Source organism: Lissotriton vulgaris, unplaced genomic scaffold (genome assembly GCF_964263255.1).
Source record: "Lissotriton vulgaris unplaced genomic scaffold, aLisVul1.2 SCAFFOLD_2103, whole genome shotgun sequence".
NCBI lineage: Eukaryota > Metazoa > Chordata > Amphibia > Caudata > Salamandridae > Lissotriton > Lissotriton vulgaris.
The window spans coordinates 105,539-126,991 of NW_028246552.1; the positions used below are offsets into that span (position 1 = coordinate 105,539).

The window sequence follows — 21,453 nt, forward strand, 5'->3', positions numbered from 1 at the left end:
CACTGTTCCACACAGATAACACAATAGTGAAAGAAAAAGGGGCCTAAACAGGCCCGGAACAGACCGGATCCGCGTTGCACGCAGAAAAGGAAAAAACTGACGTAGGCGCGCCGGGGTGGGACTTATGAGACCTCTCTGATGTCACGTGCACGGACGACCCCTGGGCGGAGTCGCGCGATACTGTCCTCCCCCAACGCGCAGGGATGTTGTGGCAAAAAGTTTTCCAGATCCAGTCTCACGCCTGGGGATAGTTCTACATTAAGGAATCTGCGGCTAGTAGTCTCTATCAGATCACTACGTTATAATAGAGGTTAAACTATCTTGCTTTCAATATAACTTAATGGATCTCCACTGCCTTGTAACCTATATTCAAACAACTGTTTTTTGGGGTGATAAACTCTGGATCGCTTGCCACTTAGCCTAGCTATGAAATGTTTTTGAAACTAGATGCTAGAAGATGCACCACTATCTATGACAAATGGTATCTAGCAACCATTAATATTCCATTTTATTTTTTAACAAAGTCCAAATGAATTTTGTGATTTCAATTGTCGATCCTTTTTCAACATGTATTCTTCCTTGTTGGAAGTCCAACCTACATGCACACATCTTTCATTAGTCAGCATTAACATCACACACCCATTTTCGTCACTGTTGCTCGACAGTGATGTCAAAGACCCTTTCGGCAAGGAGCTAGATGAGAACCAGCCACTTTCAGTTCCTCCTTGCCTCAACTGATGTTGCTGTTTAATCGGTGGGTGCGACGGAAATGCTTCTGGAACTTTCTGGCGGCCATCTTGTTTTCATGATGTGATGCACTGGGAACCATTTTGCCTTCACTACATGAAGCACTCACCTTTTCTCTCAATTTGTAAACTGTTACAAAATGGTTCTCTTTATCACAGCCTTCACATATCTGCCCAATGGCGGGACATTTACCCTAATTTGGAAGGCACAGAATTCCATTATTTGCTTTGCCATGCCCGAACCGAATTTCCGCAAGGCAAAAAGACTCTGATTGCATCAATGAAACAAGTGAAACAGCATCTACAGATCTGTAACCCATTCACATAGTGCATAATGCGAACGGAGATCAGAACAGTGATAGAAAAAATCAAAACAAGAGAACATACCATTGTTTATTCAAGATTTACATTAACCAGCAATGTACATAAAGAAAAAAATAATACCTGCATTTCGGAAAGTGGAGGAGCACTGCTGGCCCACAAGGTGGAACGCCGGTCTCCTGTCTCCATATCCCACATAGAAACTTCGTTATTGCCTTGAACAGCTGTTAACACAAGAGTAACAGTCAAGAGGCCACAAAAGACTATTAAACATTCTTATTACGCACCATCGGGGAAGGATATCCTTTTGCAGGGTAACAGACTCCATTTATAGATTCTAGGTTAAATGTAAAGGTTGTCGATGTATATCACAAACAAATCAAGATAGGTCCTAATTCCAGGGCATCAGAAAGCCTCTGACAAGATGGTCGCAAAAAACCTTACTTACGATCACCTCCAGAAACATTCTTAATAAACATGCAGATCTAGCACTGCAGTGCGATAATGGAAATTAGATTCTGGTGGCCCACATTTTCTTGCAGCTGTGGATTTACTAGAATCAACTACAGCAAGGTACTTAGAGCAGCTGTGACTGTAGGAGATAGGTGTTTAAAGAAGAAGTAAAACAGAGATTTTCATTGACATGAACTCTATGCTGAAGTGGGCCAGCCTGTGTGCAGTTTTCCGAGTGTACCTACCTCAATTACTTCAAGTATCTAGGTCTGATGCCTGCCATGCCTCCAATTTGATTCCTACATGCTGACAATTTGTGGCAAAGGGGGATGGACTTTCAGCACATTTATGAGTATATAGGGTAGAGAAGTTGTATGTGTAGTTGCAGCTGAGGTAATAGAAGACAGGTTTGTTAGCTCTGCCCATTCATCCTGTCTTCATGCCGAAGCTTCATGGCCCACCTTCTTCCTAGGTAATTGGATGTGAAAGCTGCACCCCACTAAGAACGCTTGGGTGGTCTGCTGGTGTAAAGCACCAAGATTAAAAGCAAAGGTCAGATTTCAGTGAGGGTGGGGGCGTCTGGCTCTGCTGACCCTGTTGGCTATTATAGACCTTGGTCAGATGGAGCAAGGAATATGTTGTGAGGTATAAGTAAAAACGTGCCTATTGTCGGCAATACACTTTCACCTTTAGAATCTCCACAGATTTTCATACTAGGTCCAGAAACTCTTGGAATAGCTCATGCACATCTGTAGGTGGTGCCATTGGTTTTGGGAGGAGCTGGGAGGCTTGGTGGTGGTGAGTGAGGATCCTTCGATGGTGAAGTGGACGATGGCGTGGGCGGTCCAGGTAAGCTCTGTGACATGACTGTACTCAACTCTATCGCTGGCAGGGAAGATCAAGTCAAGCGTGTGTCCTGTGCTGTGTGTGGGGTTGGTGACCAGTTGGATGAGGCCCCAATACTGTGCCTACTAAGCCCATAGATTCCAGTGCAAGGCCCCCATCGACCAAGGGGCGTAAAACCAAAAGGAGGATGCATGACGTCATTAGACCAAGCAACCTCAGACCCACCAAGGCTGGAACAATGGCTCTACCTTGAAATTTTGGGACCTGGACTTGCTGTTAAAGAAGGAAGTCTTCACAGTGAATGCATCAAAGATGGCCATAATGAAGGGCAGGATCTGATACGGAAGATGGGATTTGGATTTTTGATGGAAATTCTCAGGGCAGACAACAACGTTTTTGCAGTTGTCCAAAAAGAATAGAGGCAACCCCACTTTCAACAGTAAGTCATTATGGTATGGGATTATGTGCACCCTTGACCTTCGAGGATATTTTATTACCACTGAAATGACCTTCGGAAAGACACAAGGAGTCAGTGTCCGGCCAAAGAGCAGGATGGTGAACTGAAAGTGTTCTGACCCACTAAAAAGTAGATGTGCTTCATGTGGGACTGCAGGATCAGAACATGAATGGATGCATCTTGTAACTCCATAGGCTGCATCCAGTCCACGAAGTCCAAGACCAAGAGAATTTTTGCGAAAATCATCATCTTGAACTTGTTTTTGAGGAACGTGTTCACAAGCCTGGGGTCGTAAAATCAGTCTTAGGCTCTTGTCTTTCTTGGAGGCTAGGAAGTTCTAAGAGCATCACTACATCTCTCTCTCCACCTGGGTTTCAATCTTAATCACACCATTGGCGAGTAATATCAGCACTCCCCTGGAGAAGATCTGGAATGAACTGCATAGACCTGAACAAAAACTGGAGAAATGTTAAGCGGTTGTCAAGGAAGGGAAAGGAATAACCAAATTGAACAATCGGAAGGACCCGTTGGTCTGAGGTAATCAAGCCCCAGTAATGTAGGCAATGCTGGATCCTTGCCCAGCCAATTCCAAATGGTAACTGGAAGGTATATGAAAAAGGTTTAGGAGTGGTGCCAGAAGAGGAGGAGGAGGAGGATCAGTACTGATTCTGGTGGCCTTGTCTTCTGCACCAACCCTGCCCCGCAGCCCCGACAGCCATGAAAAGGTTGAGCTGACTACTGAACCAGCTTTCATGGCTACCTCTGGTGCTATCTAAGGCCCACTGAATACCTTCTATCCCTACAGTATTATTGGTGAAATAGGTGCGCCAAAAAAGCAAATTGAGGGTATGAGGTGTAGTTCTGCTGTCCTCAAAATGCTGAAGAGCCACATCTGCTTTCTCGCCATACACTTTGATTTTCTGGTCATGCCTTTTCATGAAGCCAGTTTGGCTGACTTCTGAAACTCTGATGGAAGGCATCCAAGCATGGCATCTGATAAGGATGTTAGCGCTTCTGGCACAAGCAACAGCATTAGTGGTGTCATACCCAGAATGGAAGATATATTTATTAGCATTTCGACCATCTTGCACTGTTAAGCAAAAGTACTGTTTGGGCAAACACTTTGCAAAAATCTTCAGGCAAAGTGGTATAATCTCACATGCCATATCCATAAAGGAGTGATTATAACAACACAAAAGGCAAACAACTTTCAAGGAGTGCAAAGCTAGTCTGGTGGAGACAAGAAAATGTTCTTGCCCATCGTATCCTTTTAGACTCCGCTAGGGCAATGGGAACGGAGTTTGGATTAACCTTGCTTGTGGAGGTCTGAACCAATGAAACCAGAACCATCCTATTTTGTGTGTTCAGCGATGTACAGTGTGGTAGCCCGCTACCCGATGACCTTCATATACATCAGGGATCATTAATTGCGCGATTTGGAGTCATGTTGGTGCGGATACACAAAAGACAAAGGACTTGCAGGTCTGTGACCGGTAGGTGCTTTCAACACATACTGAATACAGATGTTTTAGGAGGCAACAATGTGCCAAAAATGTTTGGAGAGAAACTTCAAGATTTTTTTTTTACAAATTTAGGAGTGGACCTCCAAATATGCGTTGAAGAGCATGGAAAAAAAAGACATTCAGAAAGTGTGGGTTCCATATGCAGGTCTGTGCCATCATGTACGAAGGCGGGAAGGAGTTAAACAGAGACTGAAGTTGATACCTATTGGGGTGCACGAGATTCCGGATCCAGTCTGGCACCTGAGGAGATTCAAAAGGTGAAGAATCTGCTGTAAGTAGCATCCATCAGAATTCTTTCATATAAGAAAGTGAATTACAGTTGCATTTGATTTCTCTGATAGAAACAGATGTGTTTCCAGACTTAAATACGTCTTTTGAACAGCACAGGCATTTGGAAAAGAACACCCTTGTTAGGAAAAAAGGAACACCAAAGCCAAAGGGAGTTGTATGTATATCTAAAATACACACAGATATTGGACAGGAATCTGCAGTCCGTGAGTTCAAATCAAGAAGCGATACTACTGCAGAACATTTTGTAAATATTTTCATATGCACAGAATGAAGCGATCCTCTTCAGCTAGTAAGTTAATAGATAAAGTAGATCCTGCACATTATTCTACCTTTAGAATGGTATGCATTTGAATATCAAAAGTCAGCTGGAAATCAGGGGTACCCAAAACACGTGTAATTTGTTTTTGGGGTATTATGCGAAATGTCTGCAAAACTACATGCAATTCCATGAAATGCAAATTCGTCTTTTAGCGCTACATTTTAGCACAAAAGCACTGTGAACAGCAGCTCACACTCTGTTGTTTCTGGGCATTCATGATAAATAGGAACCGCAAATGGCATGTTTGTGAAAATTTGTACCACAATGGCACTTAATTACACAGCATGGCATAACAACCCAATTTTGGTAGCTTTGTGTAAAGAAAAAATCCAAAAACCATAAGAAATATGTGGAATACCAGGAATTTTGCCTAGTTCGACTAGAAATGGGCACAACGACTGGGGTGGTCTAGGATTATGATCCTAGAACCAAATCTAATGATATTTTAAAAGAAGGCATATTCTTCTACCCGTACTCACAGTTTGAGCTGCAGAAGCTTGTGCTACAAGATGTGATCTAACTTATACTCAGTGATACAAAAGGAGTTATGATATCCAAGAAACGATAGGCATTAAATACCCCTGCAGCACCACAGTCTCAAATTCTCTTTTTTTTCTCTAGAAACAATCTATGCCACTCAGTCAAACTCTAAAGCTAGCTATTCTGCCACCGCACCCTAGTACGGCGCCTCAGCAACATCGGAATCCAGGACAAGGCGCTGGAATGGATCATCTCCTTCCTCGACGGAAGAACACAGAGAGTCCGCCTACCACCGTACAAGTCAGAGGCCTCCGAAGTCATCTGCGGCGTCCCCCAAGGATCATCCCTGAGCCCCACCCTCTTCAACGTCTACATGAGCCCCCTCGCGGCCATCGTACGCAAACACCACCTCAGCATAATCTCCTACGCCGACGACACCCAGCTGATCCTCTCCCTGACCAACGAACCCACCGCCGCCAGAGCCAACCTGCACGAAGGGATGAAAGAGGTAGCTGAGTGGATGACGACCAGCCGCCTGAAACTGAACTCGGACAAGACGGAGGTCCTCATCCTGGGCTCCTCACCCTCCGCCTGGGACGACTCCTGGTGGCCTCCCGCCCTGGGCACCGCACCCAAACCGACAGACCATGCACGAAACCTGGGCTTCATCCTGGACTCCTCCCTCTCCATGACCAGGCAAGTCAACACCGTCTCCTCGGCGTGCTTCAACATCCTACGCATGCTACGGAAGATCTTCTGGTGGATCCCCACAGAGACCAGGAAGACCGTCACCCAGGCCCTCGTCACCAGCCGTCTGGACTACGGTAACGCCCTCTACGCCGGTACCACCGCCAAGCTCCAGAAGAGACTCCAGCGGATCCAAAACGCCTCAGCCAGACTCATCCTCGACATCCCACGATCCAGCCACATCTCCGGACATCTGAGAGACCTTCACTGGCTCCCCGTCAACAAGAGAATCACCTTCCGCCTCCTCACCCACGCACACAAAGCCCTGCACGACCAAGGCCCGAGCTACCTCAACAGCCGAGTCAACTTCTACGCTCCCAGACGCCACCTCCGATCAGCCAACCACGCCCTCGCCGCCGTCCCCCGCATCCGAAGAGCGACTACAGGAGGAAGGTCCTTCTCCTACCTGGCCGCCAAGACCTGGAACTCCCTCCCGTCCGACCTGCGCCTGACCCAAGACCACCTCTCCTTCAGAAAGAAGCTGAAGACCTGGCTGTTCGAGCAGTAGCGGCACCCCCCCCCCCCCGCGCGCCTTGAGACCCTACGGGTATGTAGCGCGCTTTATAAGTGTCACTGATTGATTGATTGATTCTGACAGTGATCAGAAGTAATGGCAAAATGAATTGTATAGTAGGCATTTAACTGTAGTTTTCAAACATCTGTAGAGAGCAGCATATGGAAAGACACTGCTTTATGTATGGCACAAGGAAACACCCAAGATATCCAAAAAGGATAAAAATAACTTTTTTTAAAGTAGCTCAAAAGGAAAAGAGGAATTTTGGAGTTTCGTCTCACCTGCAATCACACAGGACTGGTACAGAGGATGCATGAGAAGACGTCTGATTCGAGCTCTCGCTGGATGGCAATGACTGGAGATTGGTAACTGGAATCTCATGTCCCAGCAAGCCATGGTTCCACTGCTGGTACCTATCAAGACAAAAGAATTATCTTACTATGCTAAGAAGGAAATAGAAGGATGACAGATACCCCACTTGGCTACCCACTCTACTGCTGTATTCAGCTGTGCACATTCCAGGCCTTCTTAACTTGTTATTATAGCCTAAACCTGGCTTGTAGTTCCATACATTTAGTTCAGGGTAGTCATTTACTACGCTTATTCCTGAGCACCCTTATCAAGCCTCGCATTAGGTCCCCTAGCTCCAGAATCTCTTTTGCACTGGAATAATATAATAGGCCACCATTTCTCCTCTTAATATATTTGAACGTGCCTCTCCTCACTTTCCCTTTAAACAGTCAGCTCCAAGTACAAACGTCATTACCAATTACCCTTTTGCTCACTTGTTATAACCCATAGCAACTGATAATAATTAAACAAGAACGCAAGGGTTTGGTTTGCCACTTGATGTAATGTCGCCAGGCCCACTGCTTCAAGTCCTGGTCTTTAATTTGTCATTCTAATGAATTGTAAGAATGATAGAGTTTCCCTTGACACAACTGGCTATCAATTGTAAGAAAACCCCAGAAAAGGAAACTGCTTCCTGCAGAGGTGAGATGAAATGACAACTGTAATGCAGTCCATTGAAATAACCCAGCCAAACTGTATCCTTATATATTCTTACTGGGCTCATTTCAGTTGTATCAGTCAGTAAAAAACAATGAGTTACCATTTGCTCTTATAATGAAAACACACCCAGTATTTTTCATCAAGACATCATTTTACCAAGACAAACGGCACACCTGTGGGTGCGCAGCTGCAGTTGATCTGGTCTAGGTCCAGTATTGCCCAGCCATACATGTAATGAATTACATTCCTACAATAACCGTGAATGCAGTAGCGGATGCTTGATTACTTTGGTGGAAACAACCCAGAAAGTGAAGAGCCTGCACTTTCTCTTTGAGGCAGAGAGACTTTTCTCTCAGCAAGAGAATCCCTTGTTAAAGAACAGAACCTGCCATTTACCATGGTCCCTTATACTCTAATACTCCTCGAACAAACCAGTGGGTGGTATGATAATGAAACACATAATATATGAACATCTGCAGTAACCGTGCTTAAATCAATAGGCCTGGTTATTTTAGAGGTGAACAGGATTTTACATGGCGGGCGAGTGTGTGTTTGGGCATGGGTGAGTGGGCGAAATCAAATCAAATCAAAATGCACTTGTAAATTGCACAGCTACTCTTAGAGTGTCCCGGCGCTGTAGGTCAGTGACCACTGACCGCTGCCTAAGAAAAGAATTAAAATGCAGGATTAAATAGCCAGGTCTTTAACCTGCGCTTAAAAGAGCACACATCCTTGGTAGCACAAAGGTGCAAAGGAAGAGAGAATCCCAACCTGCTGCGGCCAGTGCAGAGAAGGAAGAGCCTCCCCATCTCTTCCGTCTAGTTTTGGGCACTACCACAAGCAGCACATCAGCAGAGTGCAGAGGACGGGCAGGAGATAGTGTGGGAGACAATTGGTGAGATAACTGGGCCCTAGGCCATAGTAGACTCTATGGGAGAGCGCATTGCCCTTGAATTTCACGTTCTCCCAGGTGGGTAACCAGAGCAGTTCGTTCAGATAATCGTGGACAGGGGTGTGTCAGGGGATCTTAAGCAGGAGCCGGGCTGCAGCGTTCTGCACCAACTGTAGTCTCTTGAGTTGGTAGTCAAAGTTGGGAAGTTGGGGAAGAAGGGCCATATTCCACCGTCCCAGAGAAGGGGAAGGGAACTAAAGAACAGCACTTTCGTTTTACTGTGTTGCACTGAAGGTTACTCTGGAACATCCATTGAAATACTGCTGACAGACATTCAAAAAACCTGTCCTGAGCAACAGAGATGTGACCATCCCAAGTCAAACGAATCTGCATGTTGTCAGCGTAAGAGATAACCTGCACATCACAAGATTCCACCAGGGTTGCCATGGGTAACATGTATACATTAAACAATGTAGGGTTTTAAGGCAGAGCCCTGAGGAACACCAAATTTGAGAGCTTTGGGGTTCGAAACAAAAGGCAGCATCTATACAGACTAGCATCTGCTGGAAAGGACAAGCCTAGCCAAGTCAACGTGGTCCCACCTATGCCTATGTCACGAAGACGTAGCATCAGAATAGGATGGGATACCGTGTCGAACGCGGCCAAAAGATCTCATAGCAGCAAGGCGGCATTCTTCCCTTTGTCTACTGCCTATCGAATAGCATCTGAAACCTCAACCAGTTAGGATTTGGTGCTGTATCCTGGGTGAAAAAACGATTGTGAGGGATGCTGCAACTGACTGGCGTCAAGGTATCTAGATTGTTGGGTGTTAACCAGCTTCTCCAGGGTCTTTGAGAATGCTGGCCACAAAGAGATCAGCCTATAATTGGCCAGGACCACTTTGTCCGCCCTTGGCTTTTTTAACAATGGAATTAGATTGGCCACTTTCAGAGGCTTGGAACAATGGCCTGACGCAGATAATCATTATATACTCAACACAAGGATCCACCTGTAGATGGGTTTCTTTCAGTGGAAATTCTCTCTTTGTCAGAGGTGTGTCTAAAACTAAATTATCTATTAGAATACCAAATGGGTACTGTATACAGTATTCACTTTTCTCACTCACCCTCGACCCTTCCTCTCATAACTCCTACACCACACATCAGTGCTCCCGCGTAGTCGCAGGTCGTAGCACGCTCTGTCCCGAAGCGGTACTGGAAGACCCCCATGATGAAGCATGACACCAAGGGTGTGAGGGGTATTTAAGCAAACACTGTGTGCTTCCAACCAATGTAGGAGACACACCTCTGACAACAAGAGCATTTCCACTGAAAGAAACCCATCAATAGGTGGATCCTTGTGTTTAGTAAAGATTTCCAAAGGAGAACGTATCCACCTCCAGTGCCCGTTTAGGAGACTACCTCTTCACTCCCTCCTTTTGTTTTTTGAAGCAGATAATCATTAGCCTGGCCACTTTCCAGAGGCTTGGGACAATGGCCTGACGCAGATAATCATTTAGAAGGGAATTCAGGGTGGGATTAATGGCTGTCGCATTGACAGCTAGAATCTGGAGAGGGCAAGGGTCATAGAAGGATCCGGACTTGTAGGCTTTGAGAATGTTTTCAGAGATCTCCAGAGACATGAGAGTAAATTCTGTCCATAAGTGGGGGTAATGGGCGATGTGGATGAAGTCTATTCTCCGAATGGGACAGACTCGACAATGTTACTAGCAGAAAGAGAGGTCTGGTCCTCCAGTTCAGATACATCTGTGTGGTTATGCGAGCCAGCTGCTTTCAGATGCTCTATAATGCCCAAGATCTTACCCTCAAAGAAGCCTGAGTGATGCAAACAAAGTTTGTTAGAAGCTTCCAGGGGCGGAGCGAGGGAAGAAGGATTGATAAGCATCTTGGTTATTTTGAACACTCCGTAGGTTTGTTATTGGATGAGGTAATTTCATTGCCGAAATACTTCACTTGAGCTTTTTTTATTTCGAAAGTCATCAGTCAATGGCTGAATGGATTCAAGGATACATGAATAAGTGACTGAGTTCATAAATCTCTATGTGGTGAGTTCATAAATGAATAATCAGTGGAAGGATGAATTGGTGAAAGATTGAGTAAATGAGCATGTACATGGATGTATGTAGTCAGATAGCACAGGTTGAAGCCTCAGACATCAGTAGTAATAGTGTTATAGGATGGCACAAATCACTAATATTATGCCAATACAATAATACACCAGGGTTGTGCACTGTCGTGACAAGAACACCTACAATAAATATAAAGAATTGCCCACATCATACCGGTGCACGTATTACACAAGTACATATGTGGATTTAGAACCATTATGCCAGTGCAACTAATATGCAGGAGTAGGCACTATCATGTAAAAAATGCCCACTAATTACTACCACGTTCAAATTTGCAAATAATTCTGACTTGCACCATAACGCATTACATCCATGTTTACTTTGCTCCATTACTCGCTAGTGCATGTTTAGATTTAATCTATCACCAAGTAATCCTTAGTATATGTTCAAATTTGCACCTTTCTGCAATTATTCATCTTCAACAATGGGTCTAACTCTAATCTTCCTTTCATCTTGCCTCTGGACTTGGGCCAACCCACACCCCCCTGCGACAACTGAAAAAATCCGGACATTATATCGGACAACAAAATGTCATTCTGTCTACAGGTAACATAACAGCTCTAACTTCCAATTACCTATGTTTAAGAACATCTGGCTCTCGTTCACTTCCCATATTTCACTACATTAATAGGAGTATCAAGTCTGTACAAGCTCCTTGTAGGACAAAGGAGCACATTATAGAAAGGCAATTCACGGAAATGACCTGGCCAGACCTCACCATCTCACAAACAACTTCCACAGAAACATAAAAGACTTAAACATGAAGGAGGATTCTCGAAGATCTTGGGCCCCATTTCTGAAGGAAGAACTACATCCAATTAGAAAACACCTTAAAATAGTGCCTTTTAGAGACGCTTTCAACACACTTGTATGCTCTGTTACCCATCCATGTCAAAGGCCAGGTCCAAGTTCTTCTAAATCTATATTCAGTGACATCCATGTAGAATTATGCCATAATTGTTGCAAAGTCATTCTGTGCCCTGGCCAGTACACAAACTTTTGCTGACTGGTACTGGTGGTAACTGACTGACTGACCCTGGGCTCTGCCTAACCAGGCCCAGGGTCAGGGCTATCCTGAAAGAGACACATTTAGAATACAGTGAAAACACCTACATACACAAGGGTACACTATGGATTGGGGTACCTCTGTGGTTGGCATGAACTACCCTCTAAGGACCTAAAATATAATAGGGCATGGTAGTTTAGAGGCCAGCTGCCTTTTCTGCCCTTGCATGTGTGCCCTGCTGAAGCCTGAGGTCAGTTTAAAAGGGGCCCTGTGTTGCAGGACTGCTTTTAAAATGTAAATTGTGCCGAAACTCGACTTTGGTGTTTGGGGCACTTACAAATGGTTGACTTACAATGTTTGGGCATATTAGGTACCCGCAGGGTCTCCTCTAGGTGTCCCAGGGGTGGGGGATCATGTATTTATAAGGACGACCCTTATAAAATGAGTTTTACATGCCCTCGGTTAAGTGAAATGGCACATTTCACTCCCAACATTGTGATACAGTGCTGCCCAAAATCGGCGTTGGTGGTAGGAGCACTGTGGAGGGAGGATCTGCAATATTTTAACATATTCAGAACCCCTAACGTCTCCCCTAGGCGTTCCTGGGGTGGGGGTCCTGTAGATATATGTAGAGTACTTATAAGTTTGTATAAGCCATGGTGCTGGACAAATGGCCCAAGTCATTTTTCCCATTGCAAATCCCATGCCACATAGGTTAACATGGCAAGAAGTTATTAACTAATAACCCTTGATAGGAAACGGCTAAAAATGCCATTCAAAGACTTCCTAGAATGCTATTAATAAATCCAACAATGTTATAGTGTTGAATTTATCCTAAAATGTACATACAAGAAGTCATTCATTTATTTGTCTTGTTAAGCGCCCGAATAACACCCGAAGGGGTATCTCCGCGCTACGGAGGTGGTACAGAGTCAGCGAAGGGATTCAAAAGAGCTCGGTTGTAAGAAACCTGCAGAGTTGCAGATAGTTGGTGCAGTGGTGAAGTTATAAGACGTTCTTGTTTGTAAGCCCAGATTCAGCCTTCCAGTGGTATGTCCTAATTGGTCAAAGTTAAGTGGATTAGCCAGGCTTCTTTGAAGAGGTGATAAAGAGCCCCTGGGGTTGAACAACTCTGCTGGGAGGGCAGTGTCATGTTGCACAGGAATGCCAGAGTAGGGGGGAGGAATCGTAAACAATGGGCTTCAAGGGAAGGAGAGGACCCCAGTGTCATTTACAACTTTACCCTTGTGAACCCCAGGCAGATGCTAGGATTAAGGAAGGAATGAGCAGGTGCAAGGGGGATAGACTATGGAGATTAGCCATCCAGGGGGTGTGTTTAGCCAGCTCTTCTCTCCCTGCTGGAAAATCAGCCATTATGAATTTGGAAGAATTGGTGCGCTCTGGGACAAAATAGTGCCACACTCTGCAGGAAGTGGTCAGACCTTTGGGTGGAACCCTGCAGCCCATTGGACAGGAATGACCTCCTGCTTGACCCTGAGAAGTTGGAATAAGTATCTGAGAAGGGTAGAGCCCCTCAGATCTGCTGCTTGAATTCTAAGAAAGCAAGACGGCCATGCTGGAAGTTTGATGTGCATTTCCAAATCCTGCACTGTGAAGATTGCACCTTCTGCACCATCTGCAACTACAGCCTGTAGATTACTTAGATGTAAAAGAACTAAAGAGTGGACTCCCTGCAAGCTACAGGTTAACAGAGCTCACCTGGAACATCATCACCAAGAATCCTCAACCTGGAGAACTACCAGTGGATATTTAAGGGTTTTGTCAAAGTGGATTGTGGGAACTGAAGTATTCAAGTTTCATGGACCATCTTGGAGCTTCCAGACCCTTTGAGTGAGTTTGAGAGACTTTGGAACTCTTTGGGGAACTTCAGGAAGACGTTTCAGAAGTTTGGAGAACTTTGGAGCAACTTTGGTAAAAAGCTCCATAAGGGGACCGACTCAACCTGGTCAGCCAAGCCATCTGCCTTCAACGAGTCGGCCTGCCGTACAGGTTTTCCCCACTGAAAAGCTCTGTAGGTTCTACTTCTAGATTTTGACCGGGAGTAGTCGAAATCAGAGGTCGGCGAACCCTCACCTGATCCGGCATGGTGAAGAGCATCGTGGGACCCCGCGAGAAAAAGCTCTGTAAAAGTTTCCAAGTCCGAACAAGGAAAAGGTGACCGGGAGTAACCGCGAAAGCCAAGCCGCCTGCCTTCAACTGCTTGTCGGCCTGGATAATTGGTTTGCTCCACTCGGACGCTCCGGGGGTCTGACTTCCATAAATTTGACCAGGAGCTAGTCGCAAGGCAATCTGGTGAACCCTCACCAAATCCGGACTGGCTTAGAGCTTCAAAAGACCCCGGGAAAAAAAGTTCCACAAAAGTTTCTAAGTCAGAAGGTAAAAACTGTGACAAGACCTACCGCGAGGGGTAGCTGCCCAGGGCTCCATCCTGGTCAGCCTGAAACTTTGACTTTGACCCGGTCTATCACGACCAGATGTCCTGATAAGGCGCTATAGGTTTCTATGTGCTAGAAACTGATAAATCTTTTAAAACTCATATATCCGGTTCCCTACATTGGATTTTAGTCGTTTTGGTGTCATTTTAAAGAAACAAATGTTTCCAATATTTATAAATTGGAGTTGGATTTTAATTTTGTATTGTGTCTTAATTATTTACTGAAATGGCATTTTTAAGTGCTTTACATACATTGAAGGTACGCCTGCCTGCTCGCAGACAAGCTACCAAGGGTTGAGCATAGGTATAATTCTCTAAGACCTATTCTGAGCCTATATTGTGTTAGTGGCCTTACTGCCAGTGGCAGATATACATTTGCCCCTACTAATAATCCACTTTCCAACAATCATCTATTGGTCACCCTGCTCCCATTGCTCTTATGAATATCCTGTCTATTCATACTATGTCATAAAGCTCTGCTACCTTTCCACCTCTTCTTTGGGCAATCAGCCCGACCTTCTACTTCACTCTTTGTTTTTTTACTGTCTTACTTCTCTCCACTTTCTCTCTCTCTCTTTGAGAAAGTAACATGCAATACTTTGGGAGGCACTACCTGAGTTTGCATGGGTACACCTATATCCAACAGGCGCAACCCCCAATGACACGCTCATGATCACTTGAATTTATTAGTTGGTTTGCCCATATTAGAGCCTAATTGCTATCTGTAAACTATAAACGCAATGTTGTATAGTTTGCAATCTTTGCTTTTTCTTCAAAAACAATAAAAAGTTTTGGAATAGTAAATAAGTTTATCTTGAATGACTGGCCATATTAGCACTCAAACATTTTGAGAGGTAGGCCATTACATAGCATACATGGCTGCTTGTGTACATGTGCACGATTAATAATTAATCCTTGTGCATGTCCAGATATGTACCATCATTTAGCAAACATTAATACATGTTGATCATCTCACCATTACTCAGTTATCCTCAGTATCTTGCACAATTACTCAGTAATACCGCCAAATTCCAATTGCAATCATCAATAAAAGGCATGTGCAAATACAGTATGCTATTTTCGTGCGTTATCATAGTGATTATGATGATGACACGTACACCACATTTACCACGGGTATAAAGGAATGTTTACCAATTAGATCATATATCTCTACTGACTTATGTTACACTGCTACACTCTCCCTCGAGAAAAACTGAATCAGATTGATCTATCTCAAAAACATTTGATTGCAGCATCAGATTATAAATGTATGTTGATTCATCTCCAATATGTTTTCCATGTATGTTTTTTTTTTTTTTAAATGACTGATGTGGTCTGGGCAATCCATAGGCCACAAATAAATAGATAAAGCTTGCTCCATCCTTCCTCAACAGTGATTTCCTAATCTGCTGCTTCCTCCTTGTAATGCCGGCTGCACACACATGCAGTACCAAGGTCGTTCCTTGCAGTCCCTGTAAAATCAGCAAAAAGAGTGCGTAAAGGCTGTTCTCAAAAAGGCCCTTCTCAAGGCAGGCGATAGATATATAACCATAATCATCCCAAATTCAGAATGAATACTCACTTTAGTATAATTTTCAAATTAAGTTTCAGAAATGTATCCATTTGTTCAGAAGTATTCCATGACAGTTTCTAAAAAGACATGCACTTCGCTACTGAAAGCAGACTTTTCATTTTGGAGAAGTAAAATCAGTTCCATCAAGAACAATTTTCTCAGGTATTTGAGCAGAAGACTATTTTTTGTCTCAAATACCAGCTTTGGACTTGTAGTAAATGTACTATTGCCTCACATGGAAGGATTCTGACTTTCACAGCCACATGTCGTTATCAAATGCCAATGATGCCAACTCTCTACACAGGGATTTCTACAATTATGCCAGGGAGAGCCAGAACGATGACAGGAATAGCCATAACGCATTATTATGCCAGGGCACTTGTTTGTGAGGTATGACAGGTGAATATGGGAAGCCTTGTCCACGCTTTGTGCTGGAGCTTTAGTGGCTGCAGGAACACAGTTTTGAAGCAATTAATAAAGCTTTGTAGCTCTATTTTATAATTCAGAAACTAAAAAATGTCTGATGGAGTGTGCCTCCAGCAGAGCCCCTGTGCAGCGATCCAGTCGTTCTTATATAATGTAAAAATGTAATGTAATGTTATGGGGTTCTTGTATAGCGCATCATATCGCTCCACAGAGCATCTTGGCGCTTTGAGAAACTCGGCAGGGATGGAAAAACAATTGGCACTGAGTCAGCTTTATGTCAGATCAAGCATATTAAATCATACTAAACTTTTGCATTAGGCATCAGGTAGACTGAATGTAATGTAATGGGACTTCTTGAGATCAGGACACTAATCACTTGACATGTTTATTATTTTATGAAGATGGCACTCTGTCTCAAAGGTCATCATGTCCAAAAGGAAATGGTTTACCTGAACGATTCACAGGAGGGGAAAATATTCCAAGCATAGCACTAGGCAACTAAGAGCCTTATGGTGGAATCCTGCTCCCATTGGGCAGTAGTTCTACTGTTTCTTTATCATGGTCACAATTGTGGTGGGATAGTAGGAACAGCCACTGCTTTAACACCCTGACACCATTTTACCACAGATTGATGCAACTGTGTCAAATTTTATCATAATATGCTAAAGATGGCAGCACATCAGGGCCACGATTATGCCAGAGGTAGCCAAAATGTTATCAAGAATGGCCCCTTGATACAAATTTTTAACTAAGGTAATAATTTGTGAGGGGATTCCAAAAATTGTACAATAAAAAAAAGTGTATCCCAAACCACCAAATCAAAAGCCTTTTCTGCATCTAAAAGAAAAACTAAAGCCGGCACCTTACGTGTTTCAAAATAATCTAAGGCCTCAACCAAATAGTGAGTGTTAGTGATGAGTTGACGACCTGCAATAAAACCATTTTGATCTGAATGAATCAGATGCGGAGAAATATTATTGAAGCGTATTGAGAGTAATTTAGAGATTATTTTATAGTCCGAATTAAGCAAAGTTATGGGTCTATATGAGTTAGGATCATTTGCTTCCTTTCCTTTTTAGGTCTCGCCTAGACGAAAGCAAAAGCGAAGCTTTTGCTGTCTATGCGAGACAACTTATGTTGCCACTTTTCTGGGAATATTGTGGACATCAGACTGTTACGAGCTTTTTCTGCTGATTTGACCTCGTGAGCGCGCCTTGACTGCATCTAATGGGCCGTGCGCTTCCTTTAGTCAGTTTCACTTTGTTTCATTTCACTTTGAAAGTGCAGGCGTCAATGTGTCTGGTAGTTGTTCATGTGGAGTGCCTTCTGACCTCGTGAGCGCGCCTTGACTGCATCTAATGTGTGTGGCTTTTTTTTTCAACGTGGCCCTGGCGCTTGCTTCAGTCAGTTTCACTTTTAAGGTGCAGGCGTCAATGGGTCTGGTACTTGTTTTATTTTCATTTAATGCTCTTTGGAACAACAATTTTATATTACTTGTGTGTATTACCACTGGCCAGAATTTCAAAGACTTATATTCACGCAGGTGAAATAATACTATTGTGATTAGGGCCGATTTTTGGAGTCTGACCGTTCAGAGTGCAGAGTGGAGCTTCAGAGTGGAGCTTCAGAGTGGAGCTTCAGAGTGCAGAGTGGAGCTTCAGAGTGGAGCTTCAGAGTGGAGCTTCAGAGTGGAGCTTCAGAGTGCAGATTCAGAGTGGAGCTTCAGAGTGCAGAGTGGAGCTTCAGAGTGGAGCTTCAGAGTGCAGAGTGGAGCTTCAGAGTGCAGAGTGGAGCTTCAGAGTGCAGCTTCAGAGTGCAGCTTCAGAGTGGAGCTTCAGAGTGGAGCTTCAGAGTGGAGCTTCAGAGTGGAGCTTCAGAGTGGAGCTTCAGAGTGGAGCTTCAGAGTGGAGCTTCAGAGAGGAGCTTCAGAGTGCAGAGTGGAGCTTCAGAGTGGAGCTTCAGAGTGCAGAGTGGAGCTTCAGAGTGGAGCTTCAGAGTGCAGAGTGGAGCTTCAGAGCGGAGCTTCAGAGTGGAGCTTCAGAGTGGAGCTTCAGAGTGGAGCTTCAGAGAGGAGCTTCAGAGTGCAGAGTGGAGCTTCAGAGTGGAGCTTCAGAGTGCAGAGTGGAGCTTCAGAGTGGAGCTTCAGAGTGCAGAGTGGAGCTTCAGAGTGGAGCTTCAGAGTGGAGCTTCAGAGTGGAGCTTCAGAGTGGAGCTTCAGAGTGCAGAGTGGAGCTTCAGAGTGGAGCTTCAGAGTGGAGCTTCAGAGTGCAGATTCAGAGTGGAGCTTCAGAGTGCAGAGTGGAGCTTCAGAGTGGAGCTTCAGAGTGCAGAGTGGAGCTTCAGAGTGCAGAGTGGAGCTTCAGAGTGCAGCTTCAGAGTGGAGCTTCAGAGTGGAGCTTCAGAGTGGAGCTTCAGAGTGGAGCTTCAGAGTGGAGCTTCAGAGTGGAGCTTCAGAGTGGAGCTTCAGAGAGGAGCTTCAGAGTGCAGAGTGGAGCTTCAGAGTGGAGCTTCAGAGTGCAGAGTGGAGCTTCAGAGTGGAGCTTCAGAGTGCAGAGTGGAGCTTCAGAGTGCAGATTCAGAGTGCAGATTCAGAGTGGAGCTTCAGAGTGCAGAGTGGAGCTTCAGAGTGGAGCTTCAGAGTGCAGAGTGGAGCTTCAGAGTGGAGCTTCAGAGCGGAGCTTCAGAGCGGAGCTTCAGAGTGGAGCTTCAGAGTGCAGAGTGGAGCTTCAGAGTGGAGCTTCAGAGTGGAGCTTCAGAGTGGAGCTTCAGAGTGGAGCTTCAGAGTGGAGCTTCAGAGTGGAGCTTCAGAGAGGAGCTTCAGAGCGGAGCTTCAGAGTGGAGCTTCAGAGCGGAGCTTCAGAGCGGAGCTTCAGAGTGGAGCTTCAGAGTGGAGCTTCAGAGCGGAGCTTCAGAGTGGAGCTTCAGAGTGCAGAGTGGAGCTTCAGAGTGGAGCTTCAGAGTGGAGCTTCAGAGTGCAGATTCAAAGTGGAGCTTCAGAGTGCAGAGTGGAGCTTCAGAGTGGAGCTTCAGAGTGGAGCTTCAGAGTGGAGCTTCAGAGTGGAGCTTCAGAGCGGAGCTTCAGAGCGGAGCTTCAGAGCGGAGCTTCAGAGTGGAGCTTCAGAGTGCAGAGTGGAGCTTCAGAGTGGAGCTTCAGAGTGGAGCTTCAGAGTGCAGATTCAAAGTGGAGCTTCAGAGTGCAGAGTGGAGCTTCAGAGTGGAGCTTCAGAGTGCAGAGTGGAGCTTCAGAGTGGAGCTTCAGAGTGCAGAGTGGAGCTTCAGAGTGCAGATTCAGAGTGCAGATTCAGAGTGGAGCTTCAGAGTGCAGAGTGGAGCTTCAGAGTGGAGCTTCAGAGTGCAGAGTGGAGCTTCAGAGCGGAGCTTCAGAGCGGAGCTTCAGAGCGGAGCTTCAGAGTGGAGCTTCAGAGTGCAGAGTGGAGCTTCAGAGTGGAGCTTCAGAGTGGAGCTTCAGAGTGGAGCTTCAGAGTGGAGCTTCAGAGTGCAGAGTGGAGCTTCAGAGTGGAGCTTCAGAGTGCAGAGTGGAGCTTCAGAGTGGAGCTTCAGAGTGGAGCTTCAGAGTGGAGCTTCAGAGTGGAGCTTCAGAATGCAGAGTGGAGCTTCAGAGTGCAGATTCAGAGTGGAGCTTCAGAGTGCAGAGTGGAGCTTCAGAGTGCAGATTCAGAGTGGAGCTTCAGAGTGCAGAGTGGAGCTTCAGAGTGCAGATTCAAAGTGGAGCTTCAGAGTGCAGAGTGGAGCTTCAGAGTGCAGATTCAGAGTGGAGCTTTAGAGCTTCAGAGTGGAGCTTCAGAGTGGAGCTTCAGAGTGGAGCTTCAGAGTGCAGAGTGGAGCTTCAGAGTGCAGAGTGGAGCTTCAGAGTGCAGAGTGGAGCTTCAGAGTGTCAAGAGCAATGCCAATAGCTCTAACTTTAACAAAGGCAAAACCATTGCATTGTAAATGCTTGTTATTTTACCGAATCACATGCTCATGCTGCTGCCTGGTTTGTCTACATGCACACAGGCAGAATCACTCGGTACAAAATGGCTCCTGTTCACTCGTCAGTACGGTCTTGCGCCGCCCCACCTTCCCCCTGCCAAATACATTCATTCCAAATACTGCTTATTTTCATATCAGACTGACTTCTCACATCTGGGATAGCAGGGGCACCTTCCACAGTGATTAGTGCTTCACAAAAAATAATTCTCGGCTAGCGCTCAGAAGCCTTGAAGCTTTGATTGAATGACACTGCAGTTTGATGCCCCGCTCGTTTTTTGATGCTATGCGTTCCAGACACTGATTTTATTAAGACTCACTTGGAGCTCTAAACTGTCACTTGATCTTTCTTTGGGTCATTTCGTTTGCCCGGAAGGACTAACATATCTGTGAAACCCTCTTCTTTTATAGTTTGAGCATCGTCTTCGTTTAGCAGGATAACATTATACATTTGAAAATACAATTATCCGGTTAGAGCAGAGAGCAAATCTCCGCGATGTTGGGCATTCTCCTATCATAAAGGAAGCGTGTTGGTGGGACCTGTGGCATCTAACGCATCATTTAACCCTATATGCGTGGGCACCTACCACAATAATGTATAGGATGAGTTTGTTCCGTTCCCGTTTGTAATTTGATGTAAAACTCAAATCACTGCACACTCTCTACTACACACTCTCTACTACACACTCTCTACTACAGTCACTACTCTCTACTACACACTCCCTACTACAGTCACTACTCTCTACTACACATTCTGCTACACACTCTCTACTACAGTCACTACTCTCTGCTACGCACTCTACTCTCTACTACACTCTACTACACACTCTCTACTACACACTCTACTACACACTCTCTACTACAGTCACTACTCTCTGCTACGCACTCTACTCTCTACTACACACTCTACTACACACTCTCTACTACACACTCTACTACACACTCTCTACTACAGTCGCTACTCTCTACTACACACTGTACTACACACTCTACTACAGTCACTACTCTCTACTACACACTACTACACACTCTCTACTACAGTCACTACTCTCTACTACACACTCACTACACACTCACTACTACAGCCACTACTCTCTTTGACACACTCTATACTAGACACTCTCTACTACACACTATCTACTACAGTCACTACTCTCTACTACACACTGTACTACACACTCTACTACAGTCACTACTCTCTACTACACACTACTACACACTCTCTACTACAGTCACTACTCTCTACTACACACTCTA

At 45.0% G+C, this 21,453-nt stretch overlaps 1 protein-coding gene across 1 annotated transcript in view; it reads right to left on the reverse strand.

Annotated features, from left to right (window-relative positions):
- Window positions 1–21,453, reverse strand: part of PIK3R4 (phosphoinositide-3-kinase regulatory subunit 4) — a 250,220-nt gene that overhangs the window by 96,981 nt on the left and 131,786 nt on the right. The window contains exons 16-17 of the mRNA XM_086949456.1: window positions 6,979–7,110; window positions 1,191–1,291 (exon numbers count right to left, since the gene is read on the reverse strand). Coding sequence (XP_086805582.1) covers window positions 1,191–1,291; window positions 6,979–7,110 — 233 coding nt within the window. The remainder of the gene's footprint in view (window positions 1–1,190; window positions 1,292–6,978; window positions 7,111–21,453) is intronic.